The following is a 23,059-nucleotide window of genomic DNA, read 5'->3' as shown; positions in this document are numbered from 1 at the left end:
TCAACCTATAACGAAAAGAGTTGAATAAACACGTTAACACTTTATTTTTTTGCATTTATTGATATAAATAGTTTTGGATGTATTTAATTAAATGCATGCATAGGCCTTTTCATTTAAAATTAGATTAAAAAAAAACACATTTGAAATGCTTGCATATTTTAACTAGTGCATATACTAAAATAAAATCATGTTTTCATGTAGAAATAAAATTATTATAAATTTTACCAATTTGTTTTTACTGTAGTGGTATTGTAGTAGTGACCAAATTGTAATTTTTGTTTTTTTTAGAAAAAAGAAATGGTGTTTTCTTGTAGAAATAATATAATTGTAATTTTTGCCAATTATTTTATTAAAGCGGTGTTGTAGCGATGGTAAAATTATAATTTTTGTTTTTTTAGAAAACAAGTTTTTTTAATATTTTTTTTATATTTATACTTGGTATTTTTATCATTTTACTCTTGGCCTATATACCACCATTTTTTTTATTATCTTTATTTTTTGTAATATTTTTTTAGTTTTTTTTCTTTACACTTTTTTTGGAAAAAAATATTATTTTTATTTTTTACACTTTAAACATTTATCATTCTTATTTATATATATATTTTTTGCTCTTATCTTTATTCTTCTATAATTTTTTTCTTTACATTTTTTTTTGAAAAATTATTATACAAAGACTAAGAAAATGATTTTTCATTATAGCAATTATAATATTGTTCCATTCTTCTATTATGTTAAAAACTACTTTGAGATTTTACATGTTTTTTTACTATATTTTATTATAGATGTTTTTTTACTATATTTTATTATAGGTTAACATCGACCTTTTGAATTATGGTTGTATTTTTTACTCGATATTCAAAAACACATTAGTAACACCTACATGTTAATTCTTTTGCATTAGAAAAAAATTATTCAATATGCAGCGAGACAAATTAAATAGATATATTAATACTTTGTTATTTGTATTTATTACCATAAATAATTCTCAATATATTTAATTAAATTATACATAAACCTTTTGATTTATAATTATAATTTTTTAACCAAAAACACATTTCTAAAACTTGTTTATTTTTTTTTTGTCAAAAAAATTTATTTAACCTGTAGTAATAACTATAGCTCACGTTTTTTTAGCTTAGTCGAGCAATAATAGGCCTAGGGAAACAATTAATGTGATAAACCTGGATTCGGGAATCAGGAACCACCCCCCACTTTATTTGTAATTCCCTCAATCATGACTGTGACTCTTTTATATCAAAAGAACCAACCTTTTCTCATAAAAAATAGGACGACGCATAAAATACTATTACAATGCTGGTCCAGCATCCTAACATATACAAGAAACAATCCTGCACTGTATGGAGATCAATAGAGATTTCTTCAATCTTGCTCTTGCTTTATGTTACACGAACTACAAGTCCACACACACTTCAGCAAATTCAAATTTTCCAAGGCTGCTGCTATACAAAATACAAGAATCTAGGTACAGAGAGTTATTGATTCAAACATGACCATATGGCAGAACCAACTCATAGCTCAAGCTTCCTACTTAGGTAATGCTATTGTCTACAAACAATATAGCAGTTGTAACATGGATATAACTGAGTGATGCTACTGTTCATAATCTAAAATTATTTAGAAAGCTGAAAACAAAAAAAGCTGCTTTTTTTAAAAAATATTTTTTATGCACATTGATGGGATTGAGAGTTGTCATTTCTTGCGAGCGAATGCTGCAGCAATTCCACCAGCTATCAGTCCCACAGCAGTAGCAGTGATGCCTATTCCAATAACACCATCTGCATTTTGACAAACACTTTCAGCATTGTTCAGACAAATACCTTTGAAACTTATTCAGATTAATGCTATCATGAGAGTACAAATGTTCAAAGTGAGCATACCTTTGGCAATTCGATCTTCAAGTGTCTTCTTCAGGACCAAAGCCTGCCTCCAATCAGGTGCAATCTACAAAAAGTTGAAATTCAGAATAAAGAAGCAAAAAACAAAAAGAAAACAGCACTTATGCAGACATAAACACAAGAGACCTCCAGACATTGGTCCACCAGCTGCCTGCTCCTTGAATATTCACCACTTCTGTAATATCCAACAGCCAGAAGATAAATCTTCTCTCTCTGTTGCAAAGGCGAGCTACTATTTGCCAATGATGCTGCAACAAAGGGTATTTAGTTCAAGAAAGAGCACGCAAATTTAAAATAAAGATATGAAAATTAAAATGGAAGACACATACAAACTTAAGAGCGAATTAGCTCACAAGGGGAAGCAATTACATACAAGAGGCAATGGTCTATCTAGGGACTCCCTTTCAATATTCCTGCTAGTTAGCTAGTTCATGAAGTCAACATTTTCAATCGCTTACAGTTGATACCAAAAGAAGAAAGCATGTTGCAGAAAATATTCTTCTGCAAAACTGTGGTAGCATAGTGAACTTCATAAATGACTTTAAAAATTCATCAGGAATACAATCACTATAAGACTACTATTTTGAATTGTTACAGTGAAGGGAACGTGGCATGAAGCATGCTAAAAACTACTGATGTAGGGACAGTATTATGGTGGCTGAAAAGCCAACACCAACTAGACAAGCAAGGATTCTACCTAATACATATTTGCAGATAAGCTGCCAAAAGTATATGCAGTAGAATCCCATCCATTTTCTCCAATTACAAAAGGTACAAATCCAAGGCTTTCCTCATTATTTAATCCTCTGGAAGCAAGCCACACAACTCAAAATTTGGGATCTGTACCAGAAAACTAGTAGCTTAATCTGATTCAAATCATCAACTCTTTGCCACCAACTTCACTGTTCTCCAAACATGTTTAAACCTCAAATAATTTACCAATTTTGCGCCGACCCCTAAAATCCCAAATAAACACAATCTATTCCATAAAGAAACACAAGGAGCAACTTTCTCTAATATGTCCTGCATGCAGACATAAGCATGAAGAAGTTGGATGCGGTAAGATAAAAATGACAGAAAATTTTTGTCGTTTACCTTCAAGCATAGCTATCCCACGCTGCACGTCTTCTTGTTGTTTAGAGTGAACAAGAGCCCATGACAATCGCATAATGCTATCCCTTTTAAGTTCCTCTGAGTCACCTTCAGCAGCTTCTGCAACCTCCCTCTCACAGCCCTGGCATCAAAAGGATAGAGTGTTAACCAAAACACAAAATCATGGAAAATTGAAATAACTATTGATTCAATGCTTGCAAAACAACTTATAGGTCCTTAGTATTTTTAAGTAGCAAAGGCAATATAAATGCTAAAGACCTGGGAGTTGGGACTGAATGAAACACATGCAACATCAGAGAAAAAGCATTCCAACACTTCATTTTCCATTTTTATAAAAAAGATTTCGCAGTTCTTGCTCTAAAGTATTTACATACCATGACAAAGGACAATAACAGAACTTCTTTAGCAAACTAGGACACTAAAGTTAAACGAATCTTAAGTTTCAAATATACAAAGGAAAAACATCAGGAGACGGCCATTCAGCTGAACAAGTAGCAGTGAAGAAAGCAAGAGCAAGCATATACAATATTCCAAAGCAAAAGAGCAGTGTGACATGATTCCATTCCAGGAAAAAAATGATGATATAGACGAACTGTCAAGCACACAAAATCTACACAACCTGATTGTAAATGCCTCCAAAACCAGTAAGAAAAATGAATTAAACCATAATCAAACAAAATGAACCGGCTCCAGACGGGACCTATATTTTTAGCAAAATTGATTTCTATTGCCGTCAATTTTCTTACTTCAAAACAAAAACAAGAAAAAAACGAAAACCCTTTATTCTCTATCTTAAAACTTTCTGTTGGGAAAACTCGGGACAACTAACCGGATCAATTAAGCGGAATACATTCACAATTCACAAGTCCCAATCCTTTTTCCCTCTTTGTGCAGTAAAAAACAGATTCAAACAATGATCAAATATAATGCAAATAATCACACAAATTAACACCAAGATTTTTACGTGGAAAACCCGATGCGGGAAAAACCACGGGACCGGAGTCCACCTAAAAACTTCCACTATCACAAATAATGGGTTCACAACTGTTCTTCCTCAGATTCAACTAAGGGATACAACATATATATCATCAAGAACTACTTATTCTCGGATTACAACAAGATTAAAGGAGAATTATTTGAGAAAAACTCACAAAACTGACAGCCCCGTTTTCTGTCAAAACGGCCAGCTTCCACACCACCAATCTTCGATCCAACCGTCCAGAATGAAGAGGAATGTGTCTAGAAGCTGCTGTCAAAATCTCAGCCCGATCCAACGGTGAACGAGCTGGAAATCGAAGAACGAACACAGGCTGCTCTGCTGCCTCTTCTTCTCTTTTCTCTTGTTTTTCTCCCGTTTTTTTTTCTACTGCCTCTACAGTGGCAGCTCCTCTATTAATTCAAAGAGACAGCCTTGCCTTGCTGTCTCTTACTAATTAATATGGTGGTCCCACCATCACATGGTGCGGGACCACACACAACAAATCTCCCCCTCACGCACCATGTGAGGAATTCGCCATATTGGCGATCAACATGTAAGCTTCAATTTAGGAGGCTCTGATAAGCCTGCTTCCCTTCTACAAAACTCAAACTTCTCTCTCGGTAGAGGTTTGGTCATCATATCTGACACGTTGTCATCAGTATGGATCTTCTCAACAACAAATGACTTCATCTCCATAGCATCTCGAATCCATTGATATCTAACTTCAATGTGCTTTGACCGAGAGTGAAAAGTAGGATGCTTACTGAGATGGATTGCACTTTGACTATCACAGTGCAACACAAAGTTCTCTTGAACTAGGCCAAGTTCATGTAAGAACTTCTTCATCCATAACAACTCTTTGCCCCCTTCAGTAAGAGCAATATATTCAGCCTCTGTAGTGGATAATGCCACACATTTTTGCAACCTTGATTGCCATGAGACTGCTCCCCCTGCAAACTTCATCAAGTATCCTGATGTGGACTTTCTAGAATCAACATCACCAGCCATATCTGCATCTGTGTATCCATCCAACACAGGTTTATCATTACCAAAACATAAGCTGAAACTAGAAGTACCTTTGAGATACCTGAGTATCCATTTCACTGCTGACCAGTGTTCTTTACCAGGATTGGAGAGGAACCGACTAACCACACCAACTGCATGAGCTATATCCGGCCTTGTGCAAACCATGGCATACATCAAGCTACCAACTGCGGATGCATAAGGAACCTTTTCCATTTCATCTCTTTCTTCATCACTTGAAGGACACTGCTTAGAACTTAATTTAAAGTGGCTTGCAAGTGGAGAACAAACCGGTTTGGAGTTGCTCATGTTGAATCTCTCGAGTACCTTTTGGACATATCTCTCCTGAGATAGCCAAAGTTTCTCCTTCTTCCTGTCACGTGTGATCTTCATGCCAAGAATCTGTTTTGCCGGTCCTAAGTCTTTCATTGCAAAAGACTTGCTTAACTCTTCCTTCAACATCTGAATCTTCTTAGCATCATGGCCAACAATCAACATATCATCCACATACAACAGGAGAATAATAAAGTTTCCATCTGGAAACCTTTTCATAAATACACAATGATCAGAAGTGGTCCTGTCATAACCATGATCCACCATGAAAGAATCAAACTTCTTGTACCATTGTCTTGGAGCTTGCTTTAATCCATATAGGCTCTTTTTCAACTTGCAAACTAACTGCTCTTTACCTTTTGCTTCAAAACCTTCAGGCTGCTCCATGTAGATTTCCTCATCTAAATCACCATGGAGAAAGGCAGTTTTCACATCAAGTTGCTCAACTTCAAGGTTCAAACTAGCAGCTAAGCCAAGCACAACTCGGATTGAAGACATCTTGACCACTGGTGAAAAGATTTCTTCAAAATCAATACCCTTCTTCTGACCGAAACCTTTCACAACCAATCTTGCCTTGTACCTTGGCTGTGAGCAATGTTCATCAATTTTTAACCTGAACACCCATTTGTTCTTGAGTGCTCTCTTACCTTTAGGAAGTTTCACTAACTCAAAGGTATGGTTTTCATGCAAGGATTTCATCTCTTCTTGCATTGCTTTCAACCACTCACTTTTCTTCTCATGTGACATAGCTTCATCAAAGCATTCTGGCTCTCCCCCGTCAGTAACCAGCACATACTCATGAGGAGAGTATTTGGTGGAAGGTTGGCGAGGTCTAGTTGACCTCCTCAATTGTGGCTCATCTGGAGCTTCCTGCATAACCTGTTCAGGAATAACATCAATATCATCATTAGCTGATTCAGGATCACCAACTAATGGCTCATTAAGAAAACCACCATTTTCATCATTTTGCAAGTCTCCCCCATGATTAGCAGGCATCAAAGATAACTGTGGAGTAGGTGCTGGATTTGAATTAGATGGAATAAAAGTAGTAGACTCTGTTTTCTCCTTCAGTTCAAAGTCTTCAATGGTTTGATCTTCAAAGAAGATAACATCTCTGCTTCTCACAATTTTCTTCTCCTTTGGATCCCATAACCTATAACCAAACTCATCATCTTCAGAGCCCAAGAAAATACACTGCTTTGTCTTGCTATCAAGCTTAGACCTTTCATCCCTTGGAACATGTACAAATGCTCTGCATCCAAACACTCTCAAGTGTGCATAGGAAACATCCTTTCCTTTCCAAACTCTATCTGGAACATCAAACTCAAGAGGAACTGATGGAGAAAGGTTGATCATGGCAACTGCAGTCTTCATTGCCTCACCCCAAAAGGACTTAGGCAGCTTTGCATGAGAGAGCATACATCGAATTCTTTCAACAATGGTTCTGTTCATTCTCTCAGCCACTCCATTCTGCTGTGGAGTCTTAGGAACTGTCTTCTCCAATTTGATACCATGTTCCCTGCAATACTTCTCAAAAGGACCCCTGTATTCACCACCATTATCTGCTCGAACACATTTCAGCTTTCTACCAGTTTCTCTTTCAACTCTGGCATGGAAATCCTTAAAGACATCAAGCACCTGATCTTTGGATTTCAAACAAATAGCCCAAATCTTCCTGGAGTGATCATCAATAAAACTAACAAAGTACAATGCACCTCCAAGAGACTTATCAATCATTGAGCAAACATCAGTATGAACTAAATCAAGAACATGTGACCTTCTATGTGAAGATGATCTTTGAAATGCAACTCTATGTTGTTTACCAACTAAACAATGAGTACATGTGTTCAAGTTCATACCTTTTAAAGGAAGGTAATTCTTCTTGGCAAGGATTCCAAGGCCTTTCTCACTCAAATGTCCAAGCCGCTTATGCCATAAATCAGTAGAGCAATCTTCAATTGCATTTACCTCCCCTTTGATCACCTTGGCTTGTGACATGTAGAGACCCATCTTCTTCCCTTTAGCAACAATTAGGGAATTTCTGGAGAGCTTCCATTTACCATCTCCAAAGTAACTGTGATAGCCTTCTTCATCAAGAGTACCAGTAGAGATCAAATGTAGGCGCATATCAGGCACATGCCTAACATCTTTGAGTAGCAACTTGCACCCAGTATTGGTTTCCAACCAAATATCTCCAATGCCCACAACACTAGCCATCCCTTGATTTCCCATCCTAACTTGACCAAAGTCACCAGCAGTGTAGGATGTGTAAAAATCACGTCGGGGTGTAACATGGTAAGAAGCTGCTGAATCTGCAACCCAGGTGGTATCTTGACATGCAAGATTAACACAACCATCATCACACACAATGGCAACATCACCATCAGATACAACTGCAGCTGTACCATTCTCTTCATTCTTGTCTTCATCTCTACCCTTTTTATCTCTTTTATACTTTCTGCAATCTTTTTGCATATGCCCAGGCTTGTCACAATAATAACACTTAAAACCCTTCCTTGACTGAGATCTTCCTCTTGGCTTCCATTTGCCTTTTCTATTGCTGGATTCTCCATCTTGCTTGCTGTGAGAGAACCTGCTTTGACTTCTCCCTCGACTTTCTGTAACAAGTGCATGAGACTCGGAAGTGCTTGTCCCTTTCCTCCTCTTCTCTTCATTGAGGATACAATCCTTCACTGTTTTCAAAGTGAGCTTTCCATTCGGAGTAGAATTGCTAAGTGACACTACCAAAGTCTCCCAACTATCCGGCAATGAACTCAATAGGATTAATGCTTGCATTTCATCGGCTAACTCAAGGTTCATCAATGACAGCTGATTCAAGAACCCTTGGAATACATTTATATGCACTGAAGCATCTTCACCATCTCTATACTTCAAATTCACAAGGTCTCTAATTACAAAAACCTTGTTTTGTGCACTCTCCTTGGCAAATGTTTCTTCCAACATCTTCCACACTGTATAACAGTCATGTTCTTGAGAAATATGATTAATGGACTTAGAAGATACCCATTTTCTAACATTAGCGGTAGCCTTTCTATTTAGTCCATTCCATTTTGCATCATCCATGTCATCAGGCTTTATTCCTTTACATTCAATCGGCAAAGCCAAATCATTGCAATATAAGTGATCCTCCATCATTGTTTTCCACAGAAAATAATTTGAGGAAGTGAGCTTTATCATGCCCGAATCTTCCTTTTCCATTTTAACTGCACAAGAACTCAATCTACACAACCAGGCTCTGATACCACTTTGTTGGGAAAACTCGGGACAACTAACCGGATCAATTAAGCGGAATACATTCACAATTCACAAGTCCCAATCCTTTTTCCCTCTTTGTGCAGTAAAAAACAGATTCAAACAATGATCAAATATAATGCAAATAATCACACAAATTAACACCAAGATTTTTACGTGGAAAACCCGATGCGGGAAAAACCACGGGACCGGAGTCCACCTAAAAACTTCCACTATCACAAATAATGGGTTCACAACTGTTCTTCCTCAGATTCAACTAAGGGATACAACATATATATCATCAAGAACTACTTATTCTCGGATTACAACAAGATTAAAGGAGAATTATTTGAGAAAAACTCACAAAACTGACAGCCCCGTTTTCTGTCAAAACGGCCAGCTTCCACACCACCAATCTTCGATCCAACCGTCCAGAATGAAGAGGAATGTGTCTAGAAGCTGCTGTCAAAATCTCAGCCCGATCCAACGGTGAACGAGCTGGAAATCGAAGAACGAACACAGGCTGCTCTGCTGCCTCTTCTTCTCTTTTCTCTTGTTTTTCTCCCGTTTTTTTTTCTACTGCCTCTACAGTGGCAGCTCCTCTATTAATTCAAAGAGACAGCCTTGCCTTGCTGTCTCTTACTAATTAATATGGTGGTCCCACCATCACATGGTGCGGGACCACACACAACACTTTCACCCTTTCCTTGCATTCCTCTCATATTCAACATCTATCATCAATCCTTACATAAACCAAAAGAAAAATTTTTTAAAAAAAAATCACAAGTTTTAATCTTTCTGTCATAACAATCAACTCCAGCATCACGAATACCAATATTTTCTAAACCACAACATGGTTAAGCATTCTAACATATGTAAAACAAGAAATCCGAGTCTATATATCTAAAAAAGGCAACGACTTTTGCTAAATTACCAAACCCCATATGATCAACAACAAATTCTCAAGAACCCACAAATATACTTACATGAATGATGTCACGGTCGCACCATGGGATATGATCATCGCCGGTGAAGAAGGAACCGACGGACTCGAAGACCTCTCTGATCTTCACATCCATTAAATGTTGTTTTGGAGGGGTTGTGGTACGTTTACTAAAGGGTTGTTTTATATTTATAGGTTCGTGCTGGGTTTAGTTTGGTTTATGTATGTAGTTTTGTAGGCAAAGGCTTGTAAGAGATGGAGAGGGTGGAGAAGAGGAGATATTTGTTAGCATGGATTAAGGATTAAGTAATTGACTTTTGTATGGATGAGTTTTATTCTATAACTTCAATTTTAGGTAAAAGGATGGAAAGACAGTGGTTTTTTTTTAATATTATATTACACAATTATTTAGGGTAAAAAAAATAGCAAAGATATTTTAGTTTTTTGTAAGATTTGAAACTTGTGATTTACATTTTTTGAGAAAATGTATAAATTTGTTAAAAAATGCTTTTAAAAAAAACATTATTCAAAGAATAAATTTAATTTTAATGGAGACATGCATGCACTAATTTTAAAATATTTCTTATCATTGAATAAAAAAATGTGTAATAAATCTTATGGATGTTAACACTTCTTATCTAACAATGGAGGGCCGTAAAATAATAATTTATTAAAAATGACCAGTCTCAAAGTGGACGAATCTCCTATTAAAAAAAAAGCCTAACTTTTCTTATGAAAAAAGAAAAAAACTACTTTTAAATTTTTAATAAGCGGAATCCGACTAAAAAAATACCCTTTATTATATCTTAAAAAAGCACCTTCAAAGTTTTAATTATTGTGGTATGTAAAAAATATATGGTATTTGTTTTTGTGTTAAAAAAAATTATTTTTTATTTTTTATTTTTTTTTATTTTTGGATATTTTGATATACTAATATTAAAAATAATTAATTTTTTTAAAAAACATTATCATTTTAATATATTAAAAAAACACTTAAAAAAATAATCATTACCTCACTTCCAAATATCTCCCATAAATCTTCAAAAAAATCAAGGGGATAGCTTTGTTTAAATGAATTTGTGTTTAAGAATTTAAGATTTATGATTTGTCCAAAGTATTTATAAGGTGTTATTCAAGAAAGCTCTTATAAATAGTGAAGATTATTTCAATATTTATAAAGTTACATCAGAGTTTTTATTACTGGTAGTATGAAGACACTTTCTCGTTTGGGAACAGGACTTAAATAAAGGTGGGTTAAAATTTAGTTTTATTTTATTTAAATTTATTTGTATTTTATGTTTTTGAATATTTTAATATACAAATATTAAAAATAAAAAATATTATTTTAATATATTTCTAAACAAAAAATATTTTTAAAAAATAATCACTGAACATATGAACTGATTCAACAGTCTCTGATCATTCTTTATTTTTATTAGAAGGAAAAGTAAAAAAAATTCCAATGCTAGCAGATGGGAATTGGGAAAGTGGAAGGAACTAAAACAATGGCATTCTTTTCTGAACACATGTTTCATGCTTGACTGTCATTGAATGTGTTTTTAATTATTCCAAAGTGGATTCCTGCACTTAAAGCTTGAGTATTAAATTCATCTCATAGCAAAGTTTTCTGAAACGAAAGTCTAAAGCCTCTGTGGGAGAACCAAATCTTTTAGTGGGGTTCCAAATCCAAGGCATTTGGTCCCATTCTTAGACTTTTAAGTAAACCAAAATGTCTCCGCCATGTATCCACACCCCTTCATTTTCAGTTCTACTTGTAGACTTGCTAGTTGATAGCACAACCAGGATCACAGCATGGCAGATTCCAGCCCTCTGTTGCCTTCATTCCTTCTGGCGGAGCCAGAAAATTCGGCTGTCGATGAACCTCAGGCGTCCCTTGATTCGGTTGTTGAAAGGGTAATAGGAGATTTTGGATGGACCCAATTAGTTCAATCCACCCTTGTATTGTTATCAAGGTTCTTTGATGCTCAGCAGACATTCATTAGTGTCTACGCAGACTCGGAACCGGCGTGGCACTGCATCAGCAATGGCATGTGCAACTCAAGTGCTAACATATGTGACCTTTCCAAGTCTTCATGGGCCTGGAATGGACACACTTACAAGACAATCATATCGGATTGGGATCTTGAATGTGCAAGCTCCTTCATAAAAGGCCTGCCAGCATCGTCTTTCTGTCTCGGTTGCTTGCTTGGCGGTTTCGTTCTAGGCACACTCGCTGACACTTCTCTTGGCAGAAAGAACTTGCTAACACTTTCTTGTCTAACAATGTCCATAGCTTCTCTCATGACCATTTTCTCCACTAATGTATGGATCTATTCTGCCTTCAGATTCTTAAGTGGATTTGGCCGAGCAGCAATTGGAGCAACTGCTCTTGTGTTAGCCACTGAAAAGGTAGGAAGCAAATGGCGTGGCCAAATGGGAACCATTGCTGGAGTCTCCTTTGCATTAGGGCTATTATCTTTGCCAGGTATAGCGTATATAAACAGAAATTCTTCATGGAGAACTATCTATGTATGGACATCAACTCCATCCATCTTGTATTGTGTACTAGTTCATCTTTTAGTACTCGAATCTCCCCGCTGGCTTTTCTTGCAAGGCCGCAAAGAAGCTGCTATGGCAATATTGAATAGACTTGGTCCAACAAGCCTGAACTTGTGCTTACCCTACATTTCCCTCGAAAAGGAAGCACCAAAAACTAACCTCTACTCACCAATCAAGATTTTACTCGTGAGAAAATGGGCTCTTCAAAGGTTGTTAATTGTGATGCTAACAGGTTTTGGCATTGGAATTGTGTATTACAGCATGCCTTTAGCAGTGGGAAACTTGGGCTTCAACATCTACTTGAGTGTTGCATTCAATGCTTTAGCTGAAATACCATCATACATCATCTTTTCCTTTATCGTAAGCAAATGGAGCAGAAAGGGATCTCTTCTTGCATTCACTACATTAGGTGGCATTTGCAGCATAATGTGCATCATGAACTGGAAGGAAGTGGTGCTAACTGGACTGGAGCTGGTATCATACTTCAGTGCCTGTACAGCTTTTATTATGCTAATGATTTACACACTGGAATTGTTTCCAACATGCGTCAGGAACGGAGCCTCGTCGATGGTAAGGCAAGCACTTGTATTTGGAGCTGTGTTTAGCCCAATTCTAATTTCTGCTGGGAGAAGTAACAAGGTCTTGTCATACGGGGTGTTTGGCTTGGTGATCTTGTGCTCTAGTGTGTTTGTTTTCTGTTTGCCAGAGACAAGAGGTGTGGCGCTTAGTGATACCATGGATGAACAAGAAGAGAAAGAACAGCTTGCAATGTAATGGCGATACAGAAAATTTACATGTCATTCATTTCTGCCACTTTTAACACTACTTTTCTAAATTAAAATATTTTATTTGCCACCTTTGATTCGGTTCAATCTAATTTCGTGGACATCACATTTTAAACAGGAACCTGAAAATCTTTCGGTCTGTTTATCAGGGGGGGAATTAATGCTCAACTTGTTACAACTTTGACAGAGCAGCTCCAATATCGTCCTAATGAGGAAAGCCCATCTTTTGATGAGGTCCAAAGTCCTGTCATGATTGGGTTCATATATGCAAGAAAAAGCAACGTCTTCGGCCTGTATAATGTTGTTGAGACCATAAACTGACTTTAGTTTGCCACAGTGGTCGTGAAGAGAGAGGTGTTTATTGAATTTAGTTGTTTTTTATGATTTTTTTTAAAATATATTAAAATAATATATATATTTTTTATTTGTAAAAAAATATTTTTTACATCAAGAATATAAAAAATTATTTTTAAATAAAATAATTTAAATTTAATCACATTTATAAACAAGATTTTTTGTTCAAAGAAATAATATTGCTGTGAAGAAGAATGTAAAAGCGATATCTTAAACAAATGAAAGCAGGAGTGTCCTTGGCAAGAGTTGGTTAATTGGGGGCAAGTTTTTTAAGTTTCAAATTAATATTTTTTTTGTGTTTATTTATCGGTTTGATGTATTGATATAAAAAATTAAATAAATAATATAATTTAATGTATTTCTAAGTAAAAAATATTTTAAAAAACAATTATCATTACACTCTCAAACATGTTATAAATGATAAAAAAAGCAAATAATACAGATTTGCATTATGCAAATGCTACTTAAAAATAAGATAAGGATGAACATTTATCTATCTAGTTATTTGTCTAGGATTCGAGAAAGCAATTATTTAGAGTAACTTACAAGGTTGTATTTGTTTTTTTGGTTTTCAAATAATTTTTTAGTGTTTTTAAATCGTTTTGAAATGTTTGTGTCAAAAATATATTTTTAAAAATAAAAAAAATATTATTTTAATTTATTTATAAATAAAAATAGTGTGCATGCAAAAGCCATAGCAAATTAATTTGCCATGAACGTAGAGTATTACAGAAATCTTTTTGTGGATTGGGTTGGTAGAGCTGCACGAAAAAGATCCGAGCAGAAGTTCTGGTGCTGGGATGAAATTTGCTTTATGGGGCTTAAAAGTAAGGTTTGGATTTTTTGGAATTTTGGAATTTTGGAACCCAAGCATGATTTTGTTCTTGTACTCTTAATTTTTCTTACGTATTTTGAAGAATAGATTGCCAGAGAAACTTCATATCCAGCGTCAGTTTTAATCCCTTTTTTTCAGTAACTTCCCTGCTAATTCTTCAGCTGTTTGGTTGAACATCAACTTATTGATGGTGGAAGATTGGACATTTTGACTAACACTAAGTAATTAAGCAGCAGCCTTCAAGGGGTAGAGACAAGATAAACCACATTCTAATTCCATGAGCGTTACACTGATCAACAGAGAACTTTTCATTCAGGAACATCTTAACTTTCAGTCTGACTTTATTTTCCATTTATCTAGTTAGGGAACCATTTGATTTACAATCTCATGCATTTCCTACCTTGCCAATCCTCAGGTAAACAGGAAACTTGACGACTTTTTCGTCGTGCCCATCTTCATTCCAAGCACGCTTGAAACTCTCAATCATATCATCCCTCAGTAGCTCCACACCCTTTGTCTTGGCCGTTTGATACGCAGACCATGACCTTAGGTACGTAAAATACTCATCTAAATCCATCAGTTTCTCTGCTACAAACTTGGATGGTCCTGTATGATCAGCTCCTTCAACTGGCTCAAAGGGAAAATCAATGCTCATATACTTGTCGTCGATCAATTTACGCTGCGGTTCCCAGTAGGGATCAGAATCAATGGAGTAAATTGGATTGAGGACTGAGTCTACAGAGTCATTGACTTCAGGAACTGTGTAGCACCAAGCAGCAATGACTCCATCAGGTTTTTTGAGTATCCATTTTACTTGTTGGTAAAATGCATGGAGATCAAACCAATGCATGGCTTGAGCAATAGTCACTAGATCAACACTAGATTGTGTTGACACAGTCTTTTCAAGTTCACTACTTGACATTACTGAAGGCGTATGGTGGTAGCTCACATTGGGAAGTTTTGGTGCAAATTCCAGTTGTTTTAGGCTTGTGTCTGTTCCTGTTACATGCTTGTATATCCCAGCTAGTTGAAATTAAGAAACTTGGCTTGCTTAGAGAACTAGTCTTATCAAGAATTGCAATCAACACAAATGTCAGGAAGAAGAACTGGATAAGAGACAGAGGAGGGCAAGAGAACTCACCGATCGAACAGCCTGCCCACTTCCTGTGCCAACATCCCATACAAGGTCATGAACGGGAGTTTTTGAGGCAATGAATTGGAACAGTTCTTGAGGATAACTTGGCCTTGTCTCTGCATATTGTTTTGCCTGATTAACGAACAACTCCGCCATTTCTTCCTCTTTGTGAGCTTGTTTTGCTATTGAAAAATGGATGTGATTGGCTTATCTTGCTCCTCTACCATTTATATGGCTTTCATTTTCCAAGATATTGTGCAACGAAAAACATATTGGCAGGCTGGAGGGAATGAATAACAGGGGATGCATTATCTATTTTTCATGGGTAGCCAATTTTGATGCTTCCATTTGGTTTGACTAATTATGCTTTCTTAATAATTATGAAAGACTTTTGACTTAATTCAATGTATATGATGTGATTTCTTCTTCTTGTAATGGTCCCTCTTGTTAGTGGATTTGATATTGGGTTTGATTTATCTGCACAATGCTAATTAGGTATGTTTTCAGAGCAAATGAAAAGGTTGGGAAAAGGTAATGCATTAGAGTATGTTTATTTTTATATTTTAAAAGTGTTTTTATTTTTAATTAATTTTTTTTTTATTTTTTTGCTTTGAATAATGTTTTTTGGTATTTTCGTATTGTTTTGATGTGCTAATGTTGAAAATAACTTTTTAAAAATAAAAAATATTATATTAATGTATTTCCAAGTAAAAATTATTTTAAAAAACAATCGTTACTTTACTTTTCTCACCTCAAATTATTATAGAAAAAAAAAATTTAAGGTTTCAGAAATTTATTGAAGAAATTTTATATGAAAGAAAGAAAAATGATTTGAAAATATACTGAATGCTAAGAAACTAATGTGGCTAAAAGTGATTATTTTTTGTTCGGTTTGGTTTTTATCAAAAAAGTAACCACACCAAATTTTTTTTTAAAAAAATGAAACCGAACCGAAACCGAGTCAAACCGATCGGTTTCGGTTCGGTTTGGTTTTTTAGGGCAAAAACCAGTTCAAACCGGTTTGGCTCGGTTTTTCCGATTTTGGGCTCAGTTTTTCCGGTTTTGGCTCGGTTTTCTCGGTTTGGCTCGGTTTTTCCGGTTTGGCTCTGTGTTTTTACGGTTTTTTTGGTTTCGGTTCGGTTCGGTTTTTTCAGTTTTTTCTTATAAAACCGAAACCGAACCGAACCAAACAAGCCGGTTTTTTTAAAATTTTAATCGGTTTAATCGGTTTTTTTTCGGTTTGGTTTTTTCAATTATTTTTTTCTGATTTTCTCGGTTTAATCAGTTATTTTACTCATCCCTAAACGTGTGGCTGGCATGTATATTTTGAGAGAAGAGCTTGGTCCAATTTTGCTGGTGTGGTCGATAATTGAGGCAGGACTAGGATGATAGGGTTAACGTCATGGATGATGAGGGCAACAGATCTTCAATTTTCAGTGCGTAGGCGCCAAGTTTCGAATGGGAGTGATGGCCAAGTTTTGTTCGAGAAGCGACTCTTGCCTGTTACAGCATGGTCTAGTCTTCTGCCTCTGCCTCCTCGGGCAATTTCTTGGAAGAAACCGTAGCAGCAGCATGGTTCCAAAAAAAGTCTACAAATGAGCTACATAGTAAGACCCAGTATAGAATCTAACCTGATCAAGGATCTGGAGGCATTGTTTAGTTTACACCAGATAAAACCAGATTAATCATAAAATAATTTGTTTTGAATAAAACTTTTGTAAATATTATTTATTATTGACTTCACTGAATGTCATTTGAGTTTTATCATATCAACTAGACGATTAGTTGATTTACTAGATTAATTGAGTCATAACTTGATCTATCAAATCATTATTGATGTCCAAATTAATTTTTTTAAAAACTCAATTCAAATCAAGTTTTAAATTAACATATCATTGAATTGATTTGCTGTATCAGATCGAGTTTAATAACTATAATTAATTATATTAATTCAATAAGCTAATGTTCTCTTCTTAATTTTTTTATTCCTTTTATCTTTATTTTTCTTTTAGGATAGCAAGGGTTGAATCATTTTGTATTCATGGTTTTGAACTTCACAACAAATTTCTTCAAACACAAAATAAATAATTAGTGGAACAAATCAATTTCCTTTCTAATCCAGTTAATGGTTTAGTAACTTTCCCAATCCTAAGATAAATAGAGAACTTGAAAACCTTTTAGGATTTTTTCAGAGTTTTACTCCATTTTTTCAAGAAAAATTAAAAAAAGAAACATGTAAAAAGAAATTTATGTTCAAATGATATATTTTTATAAATTTTAAAAAAATATTTTGATTTTTCCACCGTAATTCCTAAGTTAAAAAACATCAAAAAAATGTATTCCAACAAATCAAAAAAGTTAAAGAAAAAAAATACATCTCATCTTTTTTCACATGAAAGGATTTTTTTTGGACAAAACTACACTAAGACTTCTTGCTAATACCAATCATATCCTATACACATTCATCTTAATCCTAGCTTTTCATTCTCTCATCCGTTGTTGCTGCTGCTGCTTCTGCCGTTCACAAGAGAGATCTTCAAGGTATGTCAAATTCCTTTCTTTACTCCCTCTCCACTTCCCAGTCTTTCTTCTCCATTTCGCATGCATGGATGAGCTCCCATTTCTGATGCTGAATCTTTATATATCTTTAAAAAAATATAAATAATATTTTTATATATCTAAGAGGTTGTCATGGATTTTCACATATATGAAGAATGTTATTAATTAATATATGGTATCATAATTTTTATTCATATTTTTCTGATTTTTTTTTCTAGTGGTAGTGGAATGAGCTTTAATCGGGTGCGTTTTAGGAAAAAAAAAAGAAATATAACATGGGATTGACAAAAATAGAAAGTTATAAATCTCTTAGGAGCGTAGAATAATCTTATTTTTTTAATTATTAATGTTTAAGTTCGTTGTTTGGAATGTTTATATCAAGTTGTGTTGGGAATATTTTAGTTTTATGTTTATATTAAGTTTGTATTTGAAATATTTTACTTATATTTAATTATGTGCTTGTTATATAAGCTTGATTTTTTTTAACTGGAGGTTAATTTATATGTGGTGGCTAGGTCCCACGAGATTTATTGATGGAAGATTGAAGTAAAATTGATGGAAGATTGGGTCTGCAGAGTAGTTAATTTTAGGTTCTGAGTAGGTTGAGGCTGCAATTGATTCCATGGGGTTATTTTGAGTAGCCAATCGATCACTTCTTGGTAAAATGTGGCAAATGGATTAAGAGTTAATTGATTTATACAGAAATCAATGTCAAAATATTTAATTTTATAAAATATGAAATTAAATTGTTAGGTGCAACATTAAAATATAATTTATATTTTCTATTAAATAATTTTTTCAATAAAAACCGTTTAAATTTAAAATTTATAGTTATTTTGTGCAATAAATTAATTTTAATTAAATAAATAAGAGTTGTGACATGAACATTTGATTAATAAATTTTAATATATAATTTATATATAATTTATATTATTCTTTAACAATAATTAAATATATCATCTTATCTTAAAAAATTAAAAAGATTCAATACTATTTATTAAATTAAACCATATTAAATTATTTATACATCACACAAACCCATAATAATATAAAATAATATTCTTAAATCAACTTTAACTATTCAAAATTTCATTAAAACTTTATCTTCACTATCAAAACTCTAAGAATGCTTAAAAATAAGTTAATAAAAGCCAAAAGTTAAAAGTTAAAAGATAATAAAATCATATTAAATTATTAATTTGGATCCTTGATTATTATCTCATATTATTTAATAATATTAAATTGTATCATACTATACTGATAATTATTTAAATAACTCAAAACATATCATCGATTTATATTTGTAGTGTTATTCGTATGTTCTTATATATAAAATCACGGTCTAAAGCAATGGTTTGGGCATGGCATGCTAAATATGTTCTTGATTCTAAGACTTTTATATATAGAATTAATAAAAAATTAAATAAATAAATAATATATTTCTCATAAGTAAATAATATATTTCTCAATTTTTTTAGTTTATTAGAGGCTCTTTGAGTCATGGGTTATGCCTTTCATATTATTTATTAATCAAATATGGTGTAGTGATTGAGATCCCAATTTAATTATCTTATTAAAATAAACCATCCAATACACAATCACTAAATAATAAATAGTATATATATCTTTAAATATGTAAATTCTGTCTTAAGGGTTTGGTTTGGGCATGACATGTTAAATATGTTCTTGATCCTAAGACTTTTATATATAGAATTAATAAAAAATTAAATAAGTAAATAATATATTTCTCATTTTTTTAGTTCATTAGAGGCTCTTTGAGTCCTGAGTTAGGCTTTTCATATTATATATTAATCAAATATGGTGTAGTGATTGAAACCTAAATTTAATTATTTTATTAAAATAAACTATCGTATACACAATCAATAAATAATAAATAGTATATATATCTTTAAATATACAAAATATGTCTTAAGGGTTTGGTTTGGGCATGACATGTTAAATATGTTCTTGATCCTAGGACTTTTATATATAGAATTAATAAAAAATTAAATAAGTAAATAATATATTTCTTATTTTTTTAGTTCATTGGAAGCTTTTTGAGTAATGGGTTAAGCTTTTCATATTATATATTAATTAAATATGGTGTAGTGATTGAAACCCAAATTTAATTATTTTATTAAAATAAATCATCGCATACACAATCACTAAATAATAAATAGTATATTTATCTTTAAATATGCAAAATCTATCTTAAGGGTGTGTTTGGCATTGGTTTGGGCATGACATGCTAAATATATTCTTGATCCTAAGACTTTTATATATAGAATTAATAAAAAATTAAATAAATAAATAATATATTTTTTATTTTTTTAGTTCATTAGAGGCTCTTTGAGTCTTGGGTTAAGCCTTTCATATTATATATTAATCAAATATGGTGTAGTGATTGAGACCCAAATTTAATTATTTTATTAAAATAAACCATGGAATACACAATCACTAAATAATAAATAGTATATTTATCTTTAAATATGCAAAATCTGTCTTAAGGGTTTGGTTTGGGCATGACATGCTAAATATCTTCTTGATCCTAAGACTTTTATATATAGAATTAATAAAAAAAATTAAATAAGTAAATAACACATTTCTCATTTTTTTAGTTCACTAGAGGTTCCTTGAGTCCTAGGTTAAGCCTTTCATATTATATATTAATTAAATATAGTGTAGTGATTGATACCTAAATTTAATTATTTTATTAAAATAAACCATCGCGTATACAATCACTAAATAATAAATAGTATATTTATCTTTAAATATGCAAAATCTGTCTTAAGAGTGTGTTTGGCATTGGTTTGGGCATGACATGCTAAATATGTTATTGATTCTAAGACTTTTATATATAGAATTAATAAAAAATTAAATAAGTAAATAATATATTTTTTATTTTTTTAGTTCATTAGAGGCTCTTTAAGTCGTGGGTTAGGCTTTTCATATTATATATTAATCAAATATGGTGCAGTGATTGAAACCCAAATTTAATTATTTTATTAAAATAAACCATGGAATACACAATCACTAAATAATAAATAGTATATTTATCTTTAAATATGCAAAATCTGTCTTAAGGGTTTGGTTTGGGCATAACATGCTAAATATCTTCTTGATCCTAAGACTTTTATATATAGAATTAATAAAAAAAATTAAATATGTAAATAACACATTTCTCATTTTTTTAGTTCACTAGAGGTTCCTTGAGTCCTAGGTTAAGCCTTTCATATTATATATTAATTAAATATAGTGTAGTGATTGATACCTAAATTTAATTATTTTATTAAAATAAACCATCGCGTATACAATCACTAAATAATAAATAGTATATTTATCTTTAAATATGCAAAATCTGTCTTAAGAGTGTGTTTGGCATTGGTTTGGGCATGACATGCTAAATATGTTATTGATTCTAAGACTTTTATATATAGAATTAATAAAAAATTAAATAAGTAAATAATATATTTTTCATTTTTTTAGTTCATTAGAGGCTCTTTAAGTCGTGGGTTAGGCTTTTCATATTATATATTAATCAAATATGGTGCAGTGATTGAAACCCAAATTTAATTATTTTATTAAAATAAACCATGGAATACACAATCACTAAATAATAAATAGTATATTTATCTTTAAATATGCAAAATCTGTCTTAAGGGTTTGGTTTGGGCATAACATGCTAAATATCTTCTTGATCCTAAGACTTTTATATATAGAATTAATAAAAAAAATTAAATATGTAAATAACACATTTCTCATTTTTTTAGTTCACTAGAGGTTCCTTGAGTCCTAGGTTAAGCCTTTCATATTATATATTAATTAAATATAGTGTAGTGATTGATATCTAAATTTAATTATTTTATTAAAATAAACCATCGCGTATACAATCACTAAATAATAAATAGTATATTTATCTTTAAATATGCAAAATCTGTCTTAAAAGTGTGTTTGGCATTGGTTTGGGCATGACATGCTAAATATGTTATTGATTCTAAGACTTTTATATATAGAATTAATAAAAAATTAAATAAGTAAATAATATATTTTTTATTTTTTTAGTTCATTAGAGGCTCTTTAAGTCGTGGGTTAGGCTTTTCATATTATATATTAATCAAATATGGTGCAGTGATTGAAACCCAAATTTAATTATTTTATTAAAATAAACCATCGCATACACAATCACTAAATAATAAATAATATATTTATCTTTAAATATGCAAAATCTGTCTTAAGGGTTTGGTTTGGGCATGATATGCTAAATATGTTCTTGATCCTAAGACTTTTATATATAGAATTAATAAAAAATTAAATAAGTAAATAATATATTTCTTATTTTTTTAGTTCACTAGAGGTTTTTTGAGTCCTAGGTTAAGCCTTTCATATTATATATTAATTAAATATAGTGTAGTGATTGAGACCCAAATTTAATTATTTTATTAAAATAAACCTTCGAATACACAATCACTAAATAATAAATAGTATATTTCTATTTAAATATGCAAAATCTGTCTTAAGGGTGTGTTTGACATTGGTTTGGGCATGACATGCTAAATATGTTCTTGATCCTAAGACTTTTATATATAGAATTAATAAAAAAATAAATAAGTAAATAATATATTTTTCATTTTTTTAGTTCATTAGAGGCTCTTTGAGTCCTGGGTTAAGCCTTTCATATTATATATTAATCAAATATGGTGTAGTGATTGAGATCCAAATTTAATTATTTTATTAAAATAAACCATGGAATACACAATCACTAAATAATAAATAGTATATTTATCTTTAAATATGCAAAATCCGTCTTAAGGGTTTGGTTTGGGCATGACATGTTAAATATGTTCTTGATCCTACGACTTTTATATATAGAATTAATAAAAAATTAAAAAAGTAAATAATATATTTCTCATTTTTTTAGTTCATTAGAAGCTCTTTCAGTCCTGGGTTAAGCCTTTTATATTATATATTAATCAAATATGGTATAGTGATTGAGACCCAAATTTAATTATTTTATTAAAATAAACCATAGAACACACAATCACTAAACAATAAATTGTACATTTATCTTTAAATATGCAAAATATGTCTATATATATTTTGTTTAGAAATATAGTTAAAACTATATTCTTTTAAATTTTTAATTTTTTTTATATATTTTAAGATCGTTTTGATGTGCTGATCAGCTGATTTCAAAAATAATTTTTTTTTAAATTTTTTTTAATATATATTTAAACAAAAAATACTTTGAACTGCAACCGCTATTACAATTTCAA

General features: G+C 32.3%; 3 protein-coding genes across 3 annotated transcripts; 1 reads left to right on the top strand and 2 right to left on the bottom strand.

Moving 5' to 3' along the window:
* Positions 1 to 1,429: 1,429 nt before the first annotated feature.
* On the bottom strand, positions 1,430 to 9,885 carry LOC133676579 (mitochondrial fission 1 protein A-like). The gene is made up of 5 exons (XM_062098268.1): positions 9,603 to 9,885; positions 3,012 to 3,150; positions 2,043 to 2,164; positions 1,899 to 1,962; positions 1,430 to 1,796 (listed from the first exon to the last, which is right to left on the bottom strand). The coding sequence occupies exons 1-5, from the start codon at positions 9,693 to 9,695 to the stop codon at positions 1,711 to 1,713; spliced, it is 504 nt and encodes a 167-aa protein (XP_061954252.1). The 5' UTR covers positions 9,696 to 9,885; the 3' UTR covers positions 1,430 to 1,710.
* A 1,486-nt stretch (positions 9,886 to 11,371) lies between these two features.
* On the top strand, positions 11,372 to 13,224 carry LOC133676972 (organic cation/carnitine transporter 3-like). The gene is made up of 2 exons (XM_062098798.1): positions 11,372 to 12,888; positions 13,053 to 13,224. The coding sequence occupies exons 1-2, from the start codon at positions 11,372 to 11,374 to the stop codon at positions 13,222 to 13,224; spliced, it is 1,689 nt and encodes a 562-aa protein (XP_061954782.1).
* A 1,253-nt stretch (positions 13,225 to 14,477) lies between these two features.
* LOC133676971 (uncharacterized) lies at positions 14,478 to 15,383 on the bottom strand. The gene is made up of 2 exons (XM_062098797.1): positions 15,230 to 15,383; positions 14,478 to 15,115 (listed from the first exon to the last, which is right to left on the bottom strand). The coding sequence occupies exons 1-2, from the start codon at positions 15,381 to 15,383 to the stop codon at positions 14,478 to 14,480; spliced, it is 792 nt and encodes a 263-aa protein (XP_061954781.1).
* Between the last annotated feature and the right edge of the window lie 7,676 nt (positions 15,384 to 23,059).

This window comes from Populus nigra, chromosome 17, assembly GCF_951802175.1.
Source record: "Populus nigra chromosome 17, ddPopNigr1.1, whole genome shotgun sequence".
Classification (NCBI taxonomy): Eukaryota; Viridiplantae; Streptophyta; class Magnoliopsida; order Malpighiales; family Salicaceae; genus Populus; species Populus nigra.
Note: the sequence above shows the minus strand (reverse complement) of the source record. Positions and strands in the feature narration are given on the sequence as shown.